The sequence below is a fragment of the Styela clava genome, chromosome 1 (genome assembly GCF_964204865.1).
Source record: "Styela clava chromosome 1, kaStyClav1.hap1.2, whole genome shotgun sequence".
Taxonomy (NCBI): Eukaryota; Metazoa; Chordata; class Ascidiacea; order Stolidobranchia; family Styelidae; genus Styela; species Styela clava.
This window is the reverse complement of record NC_135250.1, coordinates 17485136-17499970: the sequence shown is the minus strand read 5'-3', so window position 1 is coordinate 17499970 and position 14835 is coordinate 17485136. Positions and strand designations below refer to the sequence as shown.

Below are 14835 nucleotides of genomic sequence, written 5' to 3'. Positions count from 1 at the left end.
AGAGTGGACGTAAAATCATTTTGTTCTGCGACCCCCTGAAAAGGAGTCGCGACCCCCAGGTTGGCAACCACGGCTCTACACGTTACTGAGAACGCGTAACATCAGCAAATTATGGTATATGTGAATTTATTTAGCGGGACAATCACGGCGCAATGAGAGAAATTTTAATAATTTAAATCGACACGCTCGCCGGCTACAATTGCAGTTATAATGTACGCGATTCTCCTCGCACTCCCCGTTACTGGATTTATCAGTGATAGTATTCAAACTATTTGCTCGTCAGCAATTTTAATACTTTACTTCTGACCCGCAAATTCATCATATTCTATCTATATCCAGAGATATGGAATTCTCTAAATTTTGATACATTTTTCTGGAAGGTCACTCCCAATTTTGCAATAAAAAACAGTTTCAGATCTTCTAAAATTTAGAATGCACAATTAGCATGTTATCTGGCACAAAATGTATATATGAATCCTTTTCTAAACTATTGTTTGAAAAAATGTTGCTTATCTCTGCAACCAATGGACACATCGATTTTATAGGTTCAGTAATAAAAGATTGAAGATAACGTCACAATATGTTATTTTTCATATTTCCTCGAGAACCCCGAGACTCGGGGTGGATGTTTTATTTTTCTTGAAACTTTTTATTTTGACTCCCTTCGTTCTAGGCAAACAAGGTGATCGAAAGCTGTACCGGTACAGATACGTGGCCTCCTTGTCCATATTGATTCCGCACCAGGTGGCTGTTGCAAAATCTCACAAAATCAATCAGGCCCACCCAAACCTCACACAATACTACAATAAATACTTGAAAACATGTTTCAATAGAAAAAACTAACAATATCGATATTAATTTCACACAATTATCAAAAACAAAATCGACAAAAAATCTTAAATTTTAGGCAGTTTTGGTGCAGTCACAATGGGGTTGTTCTCTTTTAACAACTGCCTTCCACTAGACTTGTAATCAAAAGTGCAATCATGTGTTTCAGCATATCGATGTGTGGCACAGAAGTTCTTCCCACATCTGTGAAAGACAAAAGAGTGGATTCATCGTTAAAGGGGTTGTCATTTCGCATGGAAAACTGAATAATTTGATATTCAGAATATATTTGAATAAATATCAACAAATATAAGATGCACTCAATAGGTATAAAATTTGCATGATCAATTAATATTTATAGACTTAATTTTGATAATTCAGAAAGACTTAAATGGAGCCCACTTTCGTCTGACTATCACATAACAAACGCTAAAAATGACCATTATCGAAATGATAATATTTTAAGAGCTTTCCAAAATCAGTAGAAGTTTAGTATGTAATAACTAATTATAATTTCCATTGTTTTAGAATATCGATTCAGGCTGGCAGATCATGCCCCATGCGTACAACCCGATGCCTCCAAAACTATAAAGTCAGATTATTGGCATAAAATTGTATATATTATTATTAATCTCCATTCTTTCACTTATTATCACCTCACAAGGAATAACCAAGTTCAAACCCCACAGATACAATATATTTAATTATGAATGAAAATTGTTTTCACAAATATTCCCTCAATAAGGGGCTACAAATTTATTCAGAAAAAAAAAACGATCAAAATGTTTCAACTTCAACAAACAAATGAATTGTCAGAGTTTGCCTAAAACTTGACAAAGAGTCATTACTTGACCAAATAGTCATTATCTATAAACGACTTTCTCCACCAATATGTTATATTAAACTTCAAAACTAGCAGTTCGAATCCATTTATGATAATTACAAGTCAACATAACCCTGGTGTGCGGAAAAATGAATGAATGATTATAAATGTCATTTTCTATACAAACCTGCAAGTGTAAGATGTAGCAAGACCAGTTTTCTTTCCACACCAAACACACTTTTTCTTTTTAATAACGAGAGGCCTTACAGGAGGGAGTATACTATTGGGAGAATGGGGAGATTTTCGTGAATAACAAGAGAGTGCTCTGAGGCAATCAACGTCCAATGATGTTACGTCGCCATCAAAATCGACTCGTTTGTTCTTGAGGCCCTAAAAATAAATATTTTAAAGGAGATAAATGAATATATATAATTATTCCATATTATTTTAGTTTAAACCAATCTAAGTATGTTTGAAGTATTCACAAACGTAGTTAAAAAAATATAGCCTATATAAAGTTTATTAACAAATAATATTGATTATAATTAAAATGCTGAAATATACTTTTTGAAAGCAATGAATAAGAAACAGTAGTGGTAAGCATTTCAAAATTCACCATTATTTTCATTTTTTTTTCATGAAAAAGGGGTTCGTTCAGAATATGAAAAAATTAATATCATGGAATTATAGACAGCCCTTCAGTAGGTCTCATCACTTATCAATCTCGATCGGTAAGTATGTTGATGGGTATTTGTCTGTTTGTTACTTATCGATCTTGATCGGTAAGTATGTTGATAGGTATTTGTTTGTTTGTTACTTATCGATTTTAAGATCAGTAAGTATGTTGATAGGTATTTGTCTGTTTGTGTGTTTGTCTGTTAGACACTTTCGTATGTTACTCGATATCTCACGAAAGCGAAGTTGAATCTCCTCCAAATATTGCATATATGCATACATCATATCTCGGTCCAAAAGCCTATTGATTTTGGATGAATTATGTTGTATAATTAGCGAGTTATTAATTAATTAGTGATGGGACTCGCGGTGTTGCTATTGAGATAGATCAAAGGAATCGGAACCGCAGATCGATAAGTCGGCAGGTCTCCGATCGCTATCTAGTTAGATTGTTATTGGCTATTTGCAAACTCGACTTGAGCTTGTAACTAGACTAAAAGCAGTTACCGTATATGCTCGTTTTACCGCCCGATCTTGATTAGGGGGCCCGTTTGAATAGCCGCCCGTGTGAACAGAACATAAAAATAAATAAGAGCCAGTGCTTGAATACCCGCCCGATGTAAAAGCTGATTTTTCAGTGGTAGAGAACAACAGGAAATAAGAAGCACTTTTGTTACAACGCTGTTGAATTTTAAGCGCCGGTAGATAACACTCACGCCTTAGGCGTCCAAGTACATAACAGATAGCATTGATTACGTAACACCATGGTTCTCAAACTGGGCATCGCGATGCCCAAGTGCGCCGTTTCAATATTGATGGGGCAACGCAAAACTTTTCTTCTTTTGCGGATTTGTACCTGCGTTGCGTAGAAAAATTCAAAATTTTCTTTATTCTCGTTTAAATCATACTTGAGAACTGGAAATAACAATATCTTAAATCTTCTTTTGGGGATTTGTACTTGCGATGTGTAGAAAAAGTCAAAATTTTCATTATTCTCGTTTAAATCATACTTGAGAACTGGAAATAACAATATATTAACGAGAATATCGGTCAGAGACCGAAGACTTATCGATTGAAAGTTAGGGGAACCCCCAAAACAGGGCTCTTACTCCATAGTGACACCTTGTGTCCTATCACTAATTAATTAATAACTCGCTATTTATACGACATAATTCATCCAAAATCAATAGGCTTCAGGTCCGACATATGATGAATGCACATGCAAAATCTGGAGCAGATTCAATCTCGCTTTCGTGAGATATCGCGTGCATCTAACAGACAGACAAACAGACAAATACCTATCAACATACTTACCGATTAAAATCGATAAGTAATTATTGTAACGATCGAAAATAACAAGCGCCCGTGCTTGAATAAGGGCCCGGTTAGTGAGTTGGTTGAAAAAAATATGGGCCCGGGCTATAAAACGAGCAAATACGGTATTAACATTATCAAGTTGACTTCTTGACTTTCCTTCATATGATAACTATGGTTATCCTATCCTTACTCACCGCTGGTATAGATGGATTAGATGTGGAGTGTTTGGCTCTACCATTTGTCATATGATCATGATCATCATTGGGACCGAATAAAAAATTATGGTCTGGTTTGATAAGAGGTGTTTCAGAAACTGTAACTCCCAATGGCATAACTTTGGACAAAACTGTTGGCTTTTCATTGAAATCTGGAAATAAAAAAATTTCATAATCGAGTTGAAAAGCAGCAGTTATCATTGTAGAACAGAGGTGATGTACATACGGCCCACGAAGCAATCAGTGTATGTTTGGCGTGAAGTAATAAACCTTTAGCGACAGTACGATGAAAAATAAGAGTGCCGGTATTATTAATATTCGCATCACTACTGTCACATAAACTGCCCGAATGCCAGGATACTTCTCACGGTACATATTAATCAGTAGAATCACCACCACATTCTATATCTTGCAAATCGCAGCGACATGCAAGATATGCCAGAACGCCGTGACAGAAGCAAAACACCCACCCGCGAAACTCACAAAGGAATTGTCGCATGTGACACGCATCACAGATCACAAAAGTTACTTTGTTGTGATCCTCCCCTGCTATATAACGACCGTTGGAAAAAACGCTACGATTATTGCCTGAAGGTTTTTTAGTTGATATATTTTGAATGCTATTTTTCGGGATTGCCAATATTTTATAAAAATTATCAAATGAATGATTAATAAGGGGAAATGAGGGTTAAGAGAGGAAATATATACAGCGCACAAAAAGCCACTGCAATGACAGTAGAAGACCAGGATAAAATCTATATGACACTAAATATTGTTGGTGGAGGATTTGAAGGTGCTCTCAATAACATTACTCATTGTGGCCCTGGAATGATCATGCACAATAAAGTTCACGGTTGCTATTTCTTAATGAACAAAGGCTAACTGAAATAACCAGAATCCAACATATTATACGTAATAAATTGTTTAAAGATTCATAGACCGCATTTCCTAGCGAATAAGTCGCTTTTCTAGACCCAAATTTTTGGCTTGCTTTTTTTTTTGGGGGGGGGGGTCATCTTATTATTAGCGAGTATGATTATTTTCATTTTTTTGGTGTTGCCTTATTATGTATTAGGAAATGTTATTTTATGGTGGACGGAATCGCGAGTTGAACACAAGTAGATTAAAGTTTGAAGACAGTTTGAATTCCCGTAGTTATTATGGATTGAATATTATGCTACAAGAAAACGTCATTATAAGCTATTTTAACCAATGGGCAAACGCGGCGACCGCTCAAAAGGCATATTCCGATCTTGATGCGATTTTACTACCCCGACTTATTGGCAGGTTATATGCAAAAACCCATTTTTTCAGGCTTGAAAACGGGCCTCGCCTTATTGACCGGATAGACTTATTCGCCGGAAAATACGGTGAGTAGGTATGTTACAAAAAAATTAAAGGTTATCCGATTTAAATACACACTGTACCAGTGGATAGATCTAAGTGAAAATAAAAAAATATACCAAGTTTGTGAAAACCGGTCAAGAAATAACAAAGATATCGGCATTTTGGTACCGCCCGATACTCAAATTTTTTCCATAAGGATTGTACTACGCTGACTCAAAAACTGTGACCGCAAGAATGTCAGACCGATAAACAACAGAATGTATCTCGGCTATTCTTGAAGGTAATCGAAAAAAATTAAGAACGAAAGGTATTGTGAATAGAAGTACGTAATGCAACAAAGTTTACAAATTCTTTTCAACGAAATTAGCTGCTTTCCAATTAATTATGTACGAAAAAATCTCTGAACTTTACATAACCTCTGGTCGGCAACGACCTACCCCACTCTGCAAATCCACGCCTATGCGGAAATTAACTGATTTAGCGTTTTTCATATCCGACCTTAATTGATGAACAATTAATTATCATTTAATATTCCTTAACTTGTAAGATATTTACCACTCTTAGTGAAACGCAAAACGAGAGAAATCGCTACGAGGGAAAATGTCGGCATTCAATCGATAACTGATGCATGTTGACTCTTGCTAAGGTCATACTTCCCGTGCCTTGAATTAATTTGTAGCATTTCGTAAACGTATGCGAATTGACTTTTTTTAAAAAGGACTTTAATGAATATGAACAAAGAACACATATAAATCATTAGTCTTTCGATGTGCGTCACATCTAAGAAATATTGGGATTATTTTAGGATTTTATTCTGGCAACGGTCATTGAGGCTGCCGGGAGATCGTTGCAAATCAACGCTGGAGTTGTGCATATTAGTTTGGTAGTGCCTCGTTGCGGGTAATAGTTAACAATGTTCGGATTGAACAAACTTCATAAAAATTGGTAAGTATCAAGTTAGGAATGACATGCACGCGTCCATATAAATTTTATCGGTGTCCATAGACAATATCATTAACTTGCAGTACGTATAACTTTAGCGTGATTTTCAAAAGCCCCTGATGTTGAGAAATTTATGAGCTTATGAAAAAATTTAAATACCAAATCAGAGTTGTGTATTTTACCTAAGTTATATCAAAATTTCAATGAATTCCAAACAACAGCAGGCAGTCCATAGTCGTTTTCATGGGCGGTACTCTGACATGGCGTAATGGTACTTAGCAGACGTGATGCGTACATATGTGTAAAATAAGGTGTTTTACCTTGGCGTTTCATATCTTTGGTCTTTGTAGCATTTACAATACCAGTATATCCAAGAGGTAAGGGTAACGGAACTGTGTCTTTGATATCCTTGTGATCTGAGGTTGTTTTAAGTGCTGATTCCCCAGATATTAGTTTTGTATACAAGTCAGTTTTGGAAACCAATGCAGGATCCCTAATCCTATCAGTTCTTGCTGATCGACAAACGTTAGACGTCGTCAAGGGGGGTAACTGAGGCACGGGAGGAAGAGCTAACTCTCTCCTAGTGGCTTGGCTTGCTTGAACAATGGTTTCTGAAGTAGCAGTAGAATTATTTTTCACAGTGGGCGCTAATGGTTTCAGTTCGGAGTTTATCAAGCTTGTATGGTGTGAGTGATATTTATTTCCTCTTGTAGGCGTTTTGAAACGTCTACACCACGAATGGGTGCTCGTGTTTGCTGTGTAAGGTGGATTTGGTTGCAAAATCTTGCCTTCTGTTTTGGTGATACCGGTGGCACCATTTGAGGTGATCGATGAGGTTGTCAAGCCTGCAGTTGTTCTAAAATTGAAGCATAAGGTTGTCTCTAATTAGAAATTTCCAAATCAAATGAGAATATATCGCTGGATGAGAACAGAAGGAATTTCTCAATATTATAAATTTTAGCTGGACTTGGGACTATAATATTTTGTAGAAGTTAAGAACAGAATAGGCCTAAGTTCCAATACGATACGCATGCACATTAGAAATAAAATGTCCGAAACTTACATGTCTAAGAATTTGTTCAATGCAACTTATGCCTAAGTCACCTTGTTCTACCTTGCATCCCATGCAAAAAATTTCAGAACTTGTTGAAAACAGAATGGGCCAAAGTCCTTTTTGGGGGGTAAAAAACAGAAATGAAGTGCCATAATGTATCGATTACAAAGACATTCTCATCCACATTAAAATAACCAGAGCTCAGGGTTTACTAAGTGAGAATATCTAGAAATTCGAAAATAACGAAATTCAAAATTGTTTTTTGCGTTTTTCTCAAAACTTAAAATTGTGACTCAGGCCTGTTCTGTTCTCATCTAGTAAAAGCTATTGGCATTTGGATGTATATAGTATCTGAATATTTACACCTTTACAGCATCCTGATCATGAATCAATGAATAAAATGTTTTTAATTTCATGATAAAATAATGAATAAGATGCTTTTAGATACCCAGAAATTGAGAAAAAAAAGATATTATACTGCTAGACAGAAGAAAGAGCCTAAGAAAAGGAAAGCAATATGCCAATATCATAGAAATAGTACATATTGTACCTTGATTCTGTGATCGGATTTTCAACCATCTCATCTTGAGGAGGCTGAGGTGGCAACAGACCATATGAACGAAGATACATATCATGGCGATTGAATGCCATTTTAGATGTCATAGTGTGAGAGAATCGACTAAAAATGGATAGAAAGTATGAAATATGATGATCAAATTTGGAATTACTCATATTTTAAATGTGTCTTTTTAATTTAAGAATACTTCAAATTGGATCACTTTACAGAAAAGTATTCTGCAAAATATGGCCCATTCATAAACATAACTTCAACAGCATGCAGGCTTTAGTCTACCGAACTAGTTATCGAGGAAGAGTGAAAGTCTGAAAAAATGTGCTGTGAGTCAGACAATCAAATCCTGTGATCAATTGGAAATACCAAAAAACAATGTTTTTTATTTGCTATCGTTACCTTGATGCTGACTTTAATGGAGGTGCGACAGAAGTTTTTTGTTGTGATGTTGTGCTGTTCGACTTTTGTCCATTTAAAACTTTCAATAAGCGCTCCGTTCTTGGACTTTTTCGATCTGCAAGAAACATGAGAATAATAAACATTAAACTTACACACAGAATTTTGAAGTTAGGTATGAGCAGAGAGACTAATTGTCAGTTAGACCAAAAACACTTGGACAAAAATTAAGATGATGACTGATGAAAACATATCATACATTATTCTTGAGAGTAAAATCCAACCACGAAAAATATTCATTTGAAATATTACAAAATTGGCGCTCCAGAAATGTGTGTACCAATATGGACGTAACAAATATAGTTCGCTCACTTTATATCAAGTTTTATAAAGGGACTGAAGCCTATGGGCAAATGGTATATTAAATTGGCTAACACAGACAGTCTTCAAACTCGTAATAGAACTAAAATAAAGAAAAATCGGTACACACTCTACGGGAGTACCCAAATTTCAAATTCTTTACAAACAGCATCGGTACATCAGGTTCAAAATTGGACCTTGGTATTTATTTCCGGGTGATTGTTTGCATAAGAGAACACAGCAATAAACTATTTGATAATTGATTGTGATAGGGAAACCTCACCTGAATCATCTGAGGGTTCAGGAAATTTTTCTTCCTCAGAATCATAAATGACTTCTTGCTCTATCGCGGACGATGTTTTAATTTGATCCAATTTGTTTCTCTTTATTCTGTCCAATTTGGGTAGTGGGTTTCCGACTTTCTCTATTTTTGATGTTGTACTTGTGGACGCCATCTAAAAATAGACTAAGATTAAAAACTTAAAAGCTATGAAACACTGTCTGATTATGTTGACTCTACCCTAATTGAATGTCTCACTACTTAAAATAAATCCAGATGTTATAATATGATTGCAACAAATAAATAGATAGTGAAAAGAGAAATACATGGGATCTTGACTGAAAAAGGGATGTGCCAAATGGATGAAGATATGGAAACGAAAGAAAAACGTGTCAAAGAGCATAGCATTATAGAAACAAATTTCTAATATTAAACTTGTTTAGGAGGATTCACAAGAAAATAAAAATTTTGGAGAGGTAAAATTGAATCGGCTCTTAAAAATTATATTTTTCTATGATTTGAGAAAGCAGAGTTGAATTAAGTCATCACTACCCAAGCCATAGCTCACATAAAATTGCAATCAATAGGAGTTATGTTCAATCAGATTCTATTTTTATTAAGTCAAATTATCAATTTGGAGGAGTCTTAAAGCAGGATGTGTCACTGCAATTTGTCACCAAATTGTAATTTGGACTTATCTTTACCACATTATATTTCACCAACCTTCATTACAGAAGAATTATCTTTCACTTGTAGGTCGTGCATTCTATTTTGAAGATGTTTCATTTTTGATGCTGTTATTCGATTTTCAATCAACCGAGACAAAGTTCTTGTTTGCTTACTTGTCATTTCTGCGACATCATCAATTTCGGAATATGAGGTGCCACTTAAAAACGGAACTGAATTTACAAAATTTGAAAATAAATTCAATATTAAATCATTCAATAAAAATATTCAAATATTTGAATACTAATTTGTTAGTGTGAATTGACTATTTGTTCAAAAAACATTATTATAAAAGCAAACACCTTTTTTTGTGAAAAATAGTTTGCAGATTTTGGTAAAATCACTTAGTCAATAGTCTAAAATACTTTTATTTGATATTTATGTTATATCCAGTACTGTAATATTGAAAAAGTTTTTTCTATAGATATCAGTCATTACTTATCGATTTTAATCGGTAAGTATGTTGATAGGTATTTGTCTGTATGTCTGTTAGATGCACGCGATATCTCACGAAAGCGAGATTGAATCTGCTCCAGATTTTGCATGTGCATTCATCTTATCTCGGACCAGAAGCCTATTGATTTTGGGCGAATTATGTCGTATAATTAGCGAGCTATCAATCAATTATTGATATAGTGATCTAGATTTTTGTAAAGCGAGAGAATTTTGAGACCCGCCGTGTGTGTGTGTGCGATGCGCAGTGCACAAGTTACAAGAGCGGATGAATCGAAACTGCAGTTTCTGTTTTGGGGATCCCCTAACTATCGATCGATAAGTCTTCGGTCTCCAACCGATATTCTCGTTTTTGTGTCAATCAATTTCACCATCTCTAGACATGAATCCTACACAACATAGGTTAATCAATGGAGTATATCAAACTTATATTTGTGAAAAGGTGTCTAAAATATAATCTTCAATCTATGTTACAGACTAAGGTGGATTGATTAGACAGCATTACCAGGTGTAGCAACTATTTATGGTCAGTCAAGACATCAATGAATAGATCAAGCATATAACATGTGTTAATAATCATTGGAAATACAAACTGATTTAGGGTTGACTTTACCATAATGCAAGTCATATCATAATCTTTGGGGGCTCTGGGTACATACAACAAATTGGGTCGTTTTAAGGTATAATTTTGCCTTTTTAATTTATTAAATAAACATATCAAAATACGAAAATCGTCTCATAGATCTGAAGAGATGTAATCCCAATCCTGATATCAGATCCTTTTCCATTCAAATACTCGGGATTCCATAAACGGAATTGCCCATACCTACATAGGATCTCAACATTAGCCTATAACCCATCTATAAAATCACTAATGGTGATACCTATAAGATTCTGATACTGGTGAAAGGGCACCATCACCTCGGTCAACAACTCGAAAGAAATTGATTTGATCTCCGTTTCTGTAGACCAGTAGTGTTACCTGGAATAACAAGTTTATATAGTATTAAAAAAAAAACAGCTCCATTAATTACTATTTACTGGTTTATATTTAAAAGTGCAGCTAAATTAAGACATTTTGATCACCTGTGAATTATTTTCCCCTCTACCAGTACTAGGTGAAACAGAAAGTTCTTCAAGCAATTCCTCTTGATTAGCATCTATATAATCAGCCATATCAAGGATACTAGGTTCGTCCATGGCAACTTAAAACAAAATTAAACATTTATAAAATTTCAACATATATAAATATTAAAAAGTGAAGAAAGGTTTTGATTTGACCTGTAGTGAGGTGAGGAATTTATTTCAATGGTTTGCCTTACGTAGGGTAGGCCTAATTTTTTCAACTGATATCATGAAATGCAATTTCAAGTCATGTTCACAATGATATTTAAAAAGGTTAAGCCTGAGTAGAAAAGAAATCATTGTTTTGTGATCTTTCACACTTCAGCATATTTAAGATTTGAACAAAATTTTACACAGTAATATTTTATATAAGTAACAATTTAGTTGGTTCAGAATCAGAAAATTAAAATGAATCTCAGAGAAAAAGATACAGAACAGTAAACCATTGAGATATGGGCATCCCTTGTCTTACCCTTGCCAATGTGAGAAACTACTTCATGAGCATGCTTTAGGAAAGTTTTCCATTGATACAAAATATAATTTGAATTTATACATGGCACGGCATTCCAAATTTCTAACTTACATAACAATTACAATAATAATATACTACAAAAATAGGCTTACTTCTTCTTGTGTTTATTGGGCCACCTCTCATAGCTAAAACCAATTTTAGCATACAGCTGTCTTTTATCCTAAAATGAAACAAAAAACTATTCAATTAATCAATAGACATATCGTTTTCCCAATAGGCAATTTCATTTGACACAACAAACGTTAAATACCCTACTTAGAAGATTACACTGCCGCTGTTTATAGGTTGTTCCATACAGTTGCATCAGCTAAGAAACATTTTTACAGCGTCATAGAAGTGATATCTGAGTTTGATAGCATTGAACATTTTAGAAATAAATGTATTGAAAGAAAACCAAAAATAGGCTTGTCTGAATATATCAAAGATATGAAAAATAACAACATAGCATGCATGAAAAGTATATAATTGTGAAATAAAATAGCAAGTTCTATATTGGTAACACTAAAACGAGAATATCGGTCAAAGACCGAAGACTTATCGATCGAAAGTTAGGGGATCCCCAAAACAGCGCTCTTACTCCATAGTGACACCTTGTGTCCCATCACTAAATAATTAATAACTCGCTAATTGACATGATTCATCCAAAATCAATGGGCTTCTGGTCCGACATATGATGAATGCACATGCAAAAATTGGAGCAGATTCAAGCTTGCTTTCGTGAGATATCACGTGCATCTAACAGACAAATACCTATCAACATACTTACCGATTAAAATCGATAAGTAACAATAAATATGACAAACCTATAATCATGAAGACAAAAGTCATCATCTAACTCTGTACCTTCCCATATAAGATGCTGCTGAGAAATTGGAATTCCTGAAAAAACATTTTTGATTTGGATAACAACTAGCCTATTCAATCACTCAAATAGATGAAGAAAAGGGATTTTTTTAATCAAATCTAGATATTCAAAATAAAGCATTCCACATAACAAAATTCATTTGGTAGCTATTGTATTAGTTCATCAAATCAAGTCCAAGTCGTTGATATTGGAGATCAACCTAATATAAACAGTCCACTATGTTTACATTAAATCAGGCTTGCTATGACAGGAGAAGACACTTCTTTTTGACCAAAGTAGTATAATCCAAGTCAGGAGTCTCCAACATGCCGCTCGCATGCTCCTGCGAGTTTTTTTTTCAAACCGCGGTTGAGATTTTTCCACAAAAAACTAAAATAGTAACATGTCAACTATAATGCATGAGTGATCAGAATTAACTATAAGTTTTATGTGTCATTTAACATCAAGAGTTCGGTCCGACAAACTGTGAAAAGTGGAACAAAAATTTCCCTTTGTTATTTATTCAGCTTCACCATGTTCATATTTTATTCCGTTATAATAATTCATTGTAAATTCAATAATTTCATTTCACATATTCATCATGACGAAATAAACGAGTTTCGGTCAGAACATTGTGGCCTGAGAAAGGTTCGCAAAGCTAATTGCACACTCACGTCGCATACGTTTGCCCTGTTTGACATTTCTCATATTTGCGAGCAGTTTTTTCCACTAATGAGAGTTAAATCAGCCCTCCACAAACAAATCAGCCCTCCACACACGACCAACGGAAGAGCATTTGCATGCTGTCTTAGGACTAGCAAACCCAACGCAAAATAAGGCCAAACATCGAGTCTCTCACCGTTACAAAACAGCGCCAAATATTCAGCATAAGTAAATGAATATGTTTCAGGTCTCGTTTGGTGTAAGATTCAAGTGTAATTTCAATAAATACTTCCCGATTTCTTTTGTTATTTTTAATGTATAAATTTTGTACCAATTTGTTGGTTTGTGGCCCGCGTCGTCAGTCAAGTTCAAAAAATAGCTCATGAGTCTATGACATATTTTGAGTTGGAGACCCCTGATCTAAGTAGTCTAAGTCACTGCCACTGGCTTTCTTCAAAATTGGACAAAAGTAATATGAAACCGAACACATTTTCCCAACCATAATAATATGTTCTGTCAGTGATTATTACTAGATACTTTACTGTATTCAAATACATTAACTACACCACACCTTCCAAACGTTGAATTTTTGCTTTCACTGATAAAATTGTTTCGAAGGGTGAGACTCGAAGTTCAAAACAAGTACCAGTTAAAGTTTCAATGAAGAGATTCATTGTTGCATGGAACGGAATTCTGAAAACAAATTTTTGTTATTAAGTAACTCAAGACAATGTACTGTATTTGTAGCTGGCAGTTAGTTTGCTTAAGCATCATGACAGAGTAACAGAATTTCAACTCGATAGTTGTCTTCACTGTTTATGTCTTTTCTTTTCTTTATCATTCTTTAGAGACTTGATCAACGACAAAAAAAAGCATGAAATCAAAAAAATTTTTAACATGTGTTATCCCGCTAACGTTTTGACTTGAACTGATGTTTGTTGAATGGTGAGATGCGTGGTTTGGCTTGTTTATATATAATTTATTTATCTGGTGTTATGTTCACCTTGGGGTAGGTACTAATTCATATAAAGCAGTAAATGCATTCTGTCAGGAAAATTAAAAATGTTGACGCCTCAACCTGTTTCCATAAATCATACAAGAAATTCAGATGATTTTTAGAGATTGAAGCATTTGAAACAATACAAAAAACTTACCTATTCCCATAGTCCATTAGACAGTATTTTACTGATGCATTCCAGATTTTGCAACCTTTGATGTGTAACAGTGTTAGACCTCCATCCATCAGAAACTGGATTGCTCTACTTTGACTTTTCGAGTCATCTTCTCTAATTTAACTAAGCAGCAAAGTATTGAAAGCTGTATTTTGAGACCTAACCATACTTTAAGTAACGAAATTCTGTATCAGTGGCCGCTATTCAATTGATTTTTCTGAGAAAAAAGAAATAAAATGGTACAAGCGGGATATGGAAAATCATTAATTAGGGCTACATGATCAGACACATAAATTTGAAAAGAAAGTATTTCCAATTCACTATTAGTATTCAGCCTCATTATAGTAGAGCACAGTTCTCAGATTCCAAGATGTCCTGACATTTGGTTCAGTAAAACAAACACTCTATGAGAGCGATTTTTTTTCTTTGGTATGTTCATTTTGCTCTGATTCAACGTATTTTATATCCAACAATTTTACGCGGGTGTACTGAACAGTACTGGTATTCAAAGT

The 14835-nt window shown here is 34.6% G+C and overlaps 1 protein-coding gene across 1 annotated transcript; it reads right to left on the bottom strand.

The window, feature by feature from the left end:
- Positions 1-808: 808 nt before the first annotated feature.
- On the bottom strand, positions 809-14537 carry LOC120348236 (AN1-type zinc finger protein 4-like). The gene is made up of 14 exons (XM_039418344.2): positions 14306-14537; positions 13723-13844; positions 12448-12523; positions 11737-11804; positions 11074-11192; positions 10872-10969; positions 9532-9694; positions 8812-8983; positions 8172-8286; positions 7752-7880; positions 6468-7003; positions 3838-4010; positions 1839-2041; positions 809-1032 (listed from the first exon to the last, which is right to left on the bottom strand). The coding sequence occupies exons 1-14, from the start codon at positions 14392-14394 to the stop codon at positions 897-899; spliced, it is 2199 nt and encodes a 732-aa protein (XP_039274278.2). The 5' UTR covers positions 14395-14537; the 3' UTR covers positions 809-896.
- Between the last annotated feature and the right edge of the window lie 298 nt (positions 14538-14835).

What these genes read in the sequence shown, in the direction of transcription:
- LOC120348236 (XM_039418344.2), bottom strand. Translation starts at nt 14,394, where the DNA reads ATGGATGGAGGTCTAACACTGTTACACATCAAAGGTTGCAAAATCTGG. An exon ending in TTTTGTCTTCATGATTATAG is followed by an intron (nt 11,805 to 12,447) that starts GTTTGTCATATT and finishes GTTTCATTTTAG; the next exon opens with GATAAAAGACAGCTGTATGC. An exon ending in CAAAGATATGAAACGCCAAG is followed by an intron (nt 4,011 to 6,467) that starts GTAAAACACCTT and finishes TTTTATTTCCAG; the next exon opens with ATTTCAATGAAAAGCCAACA.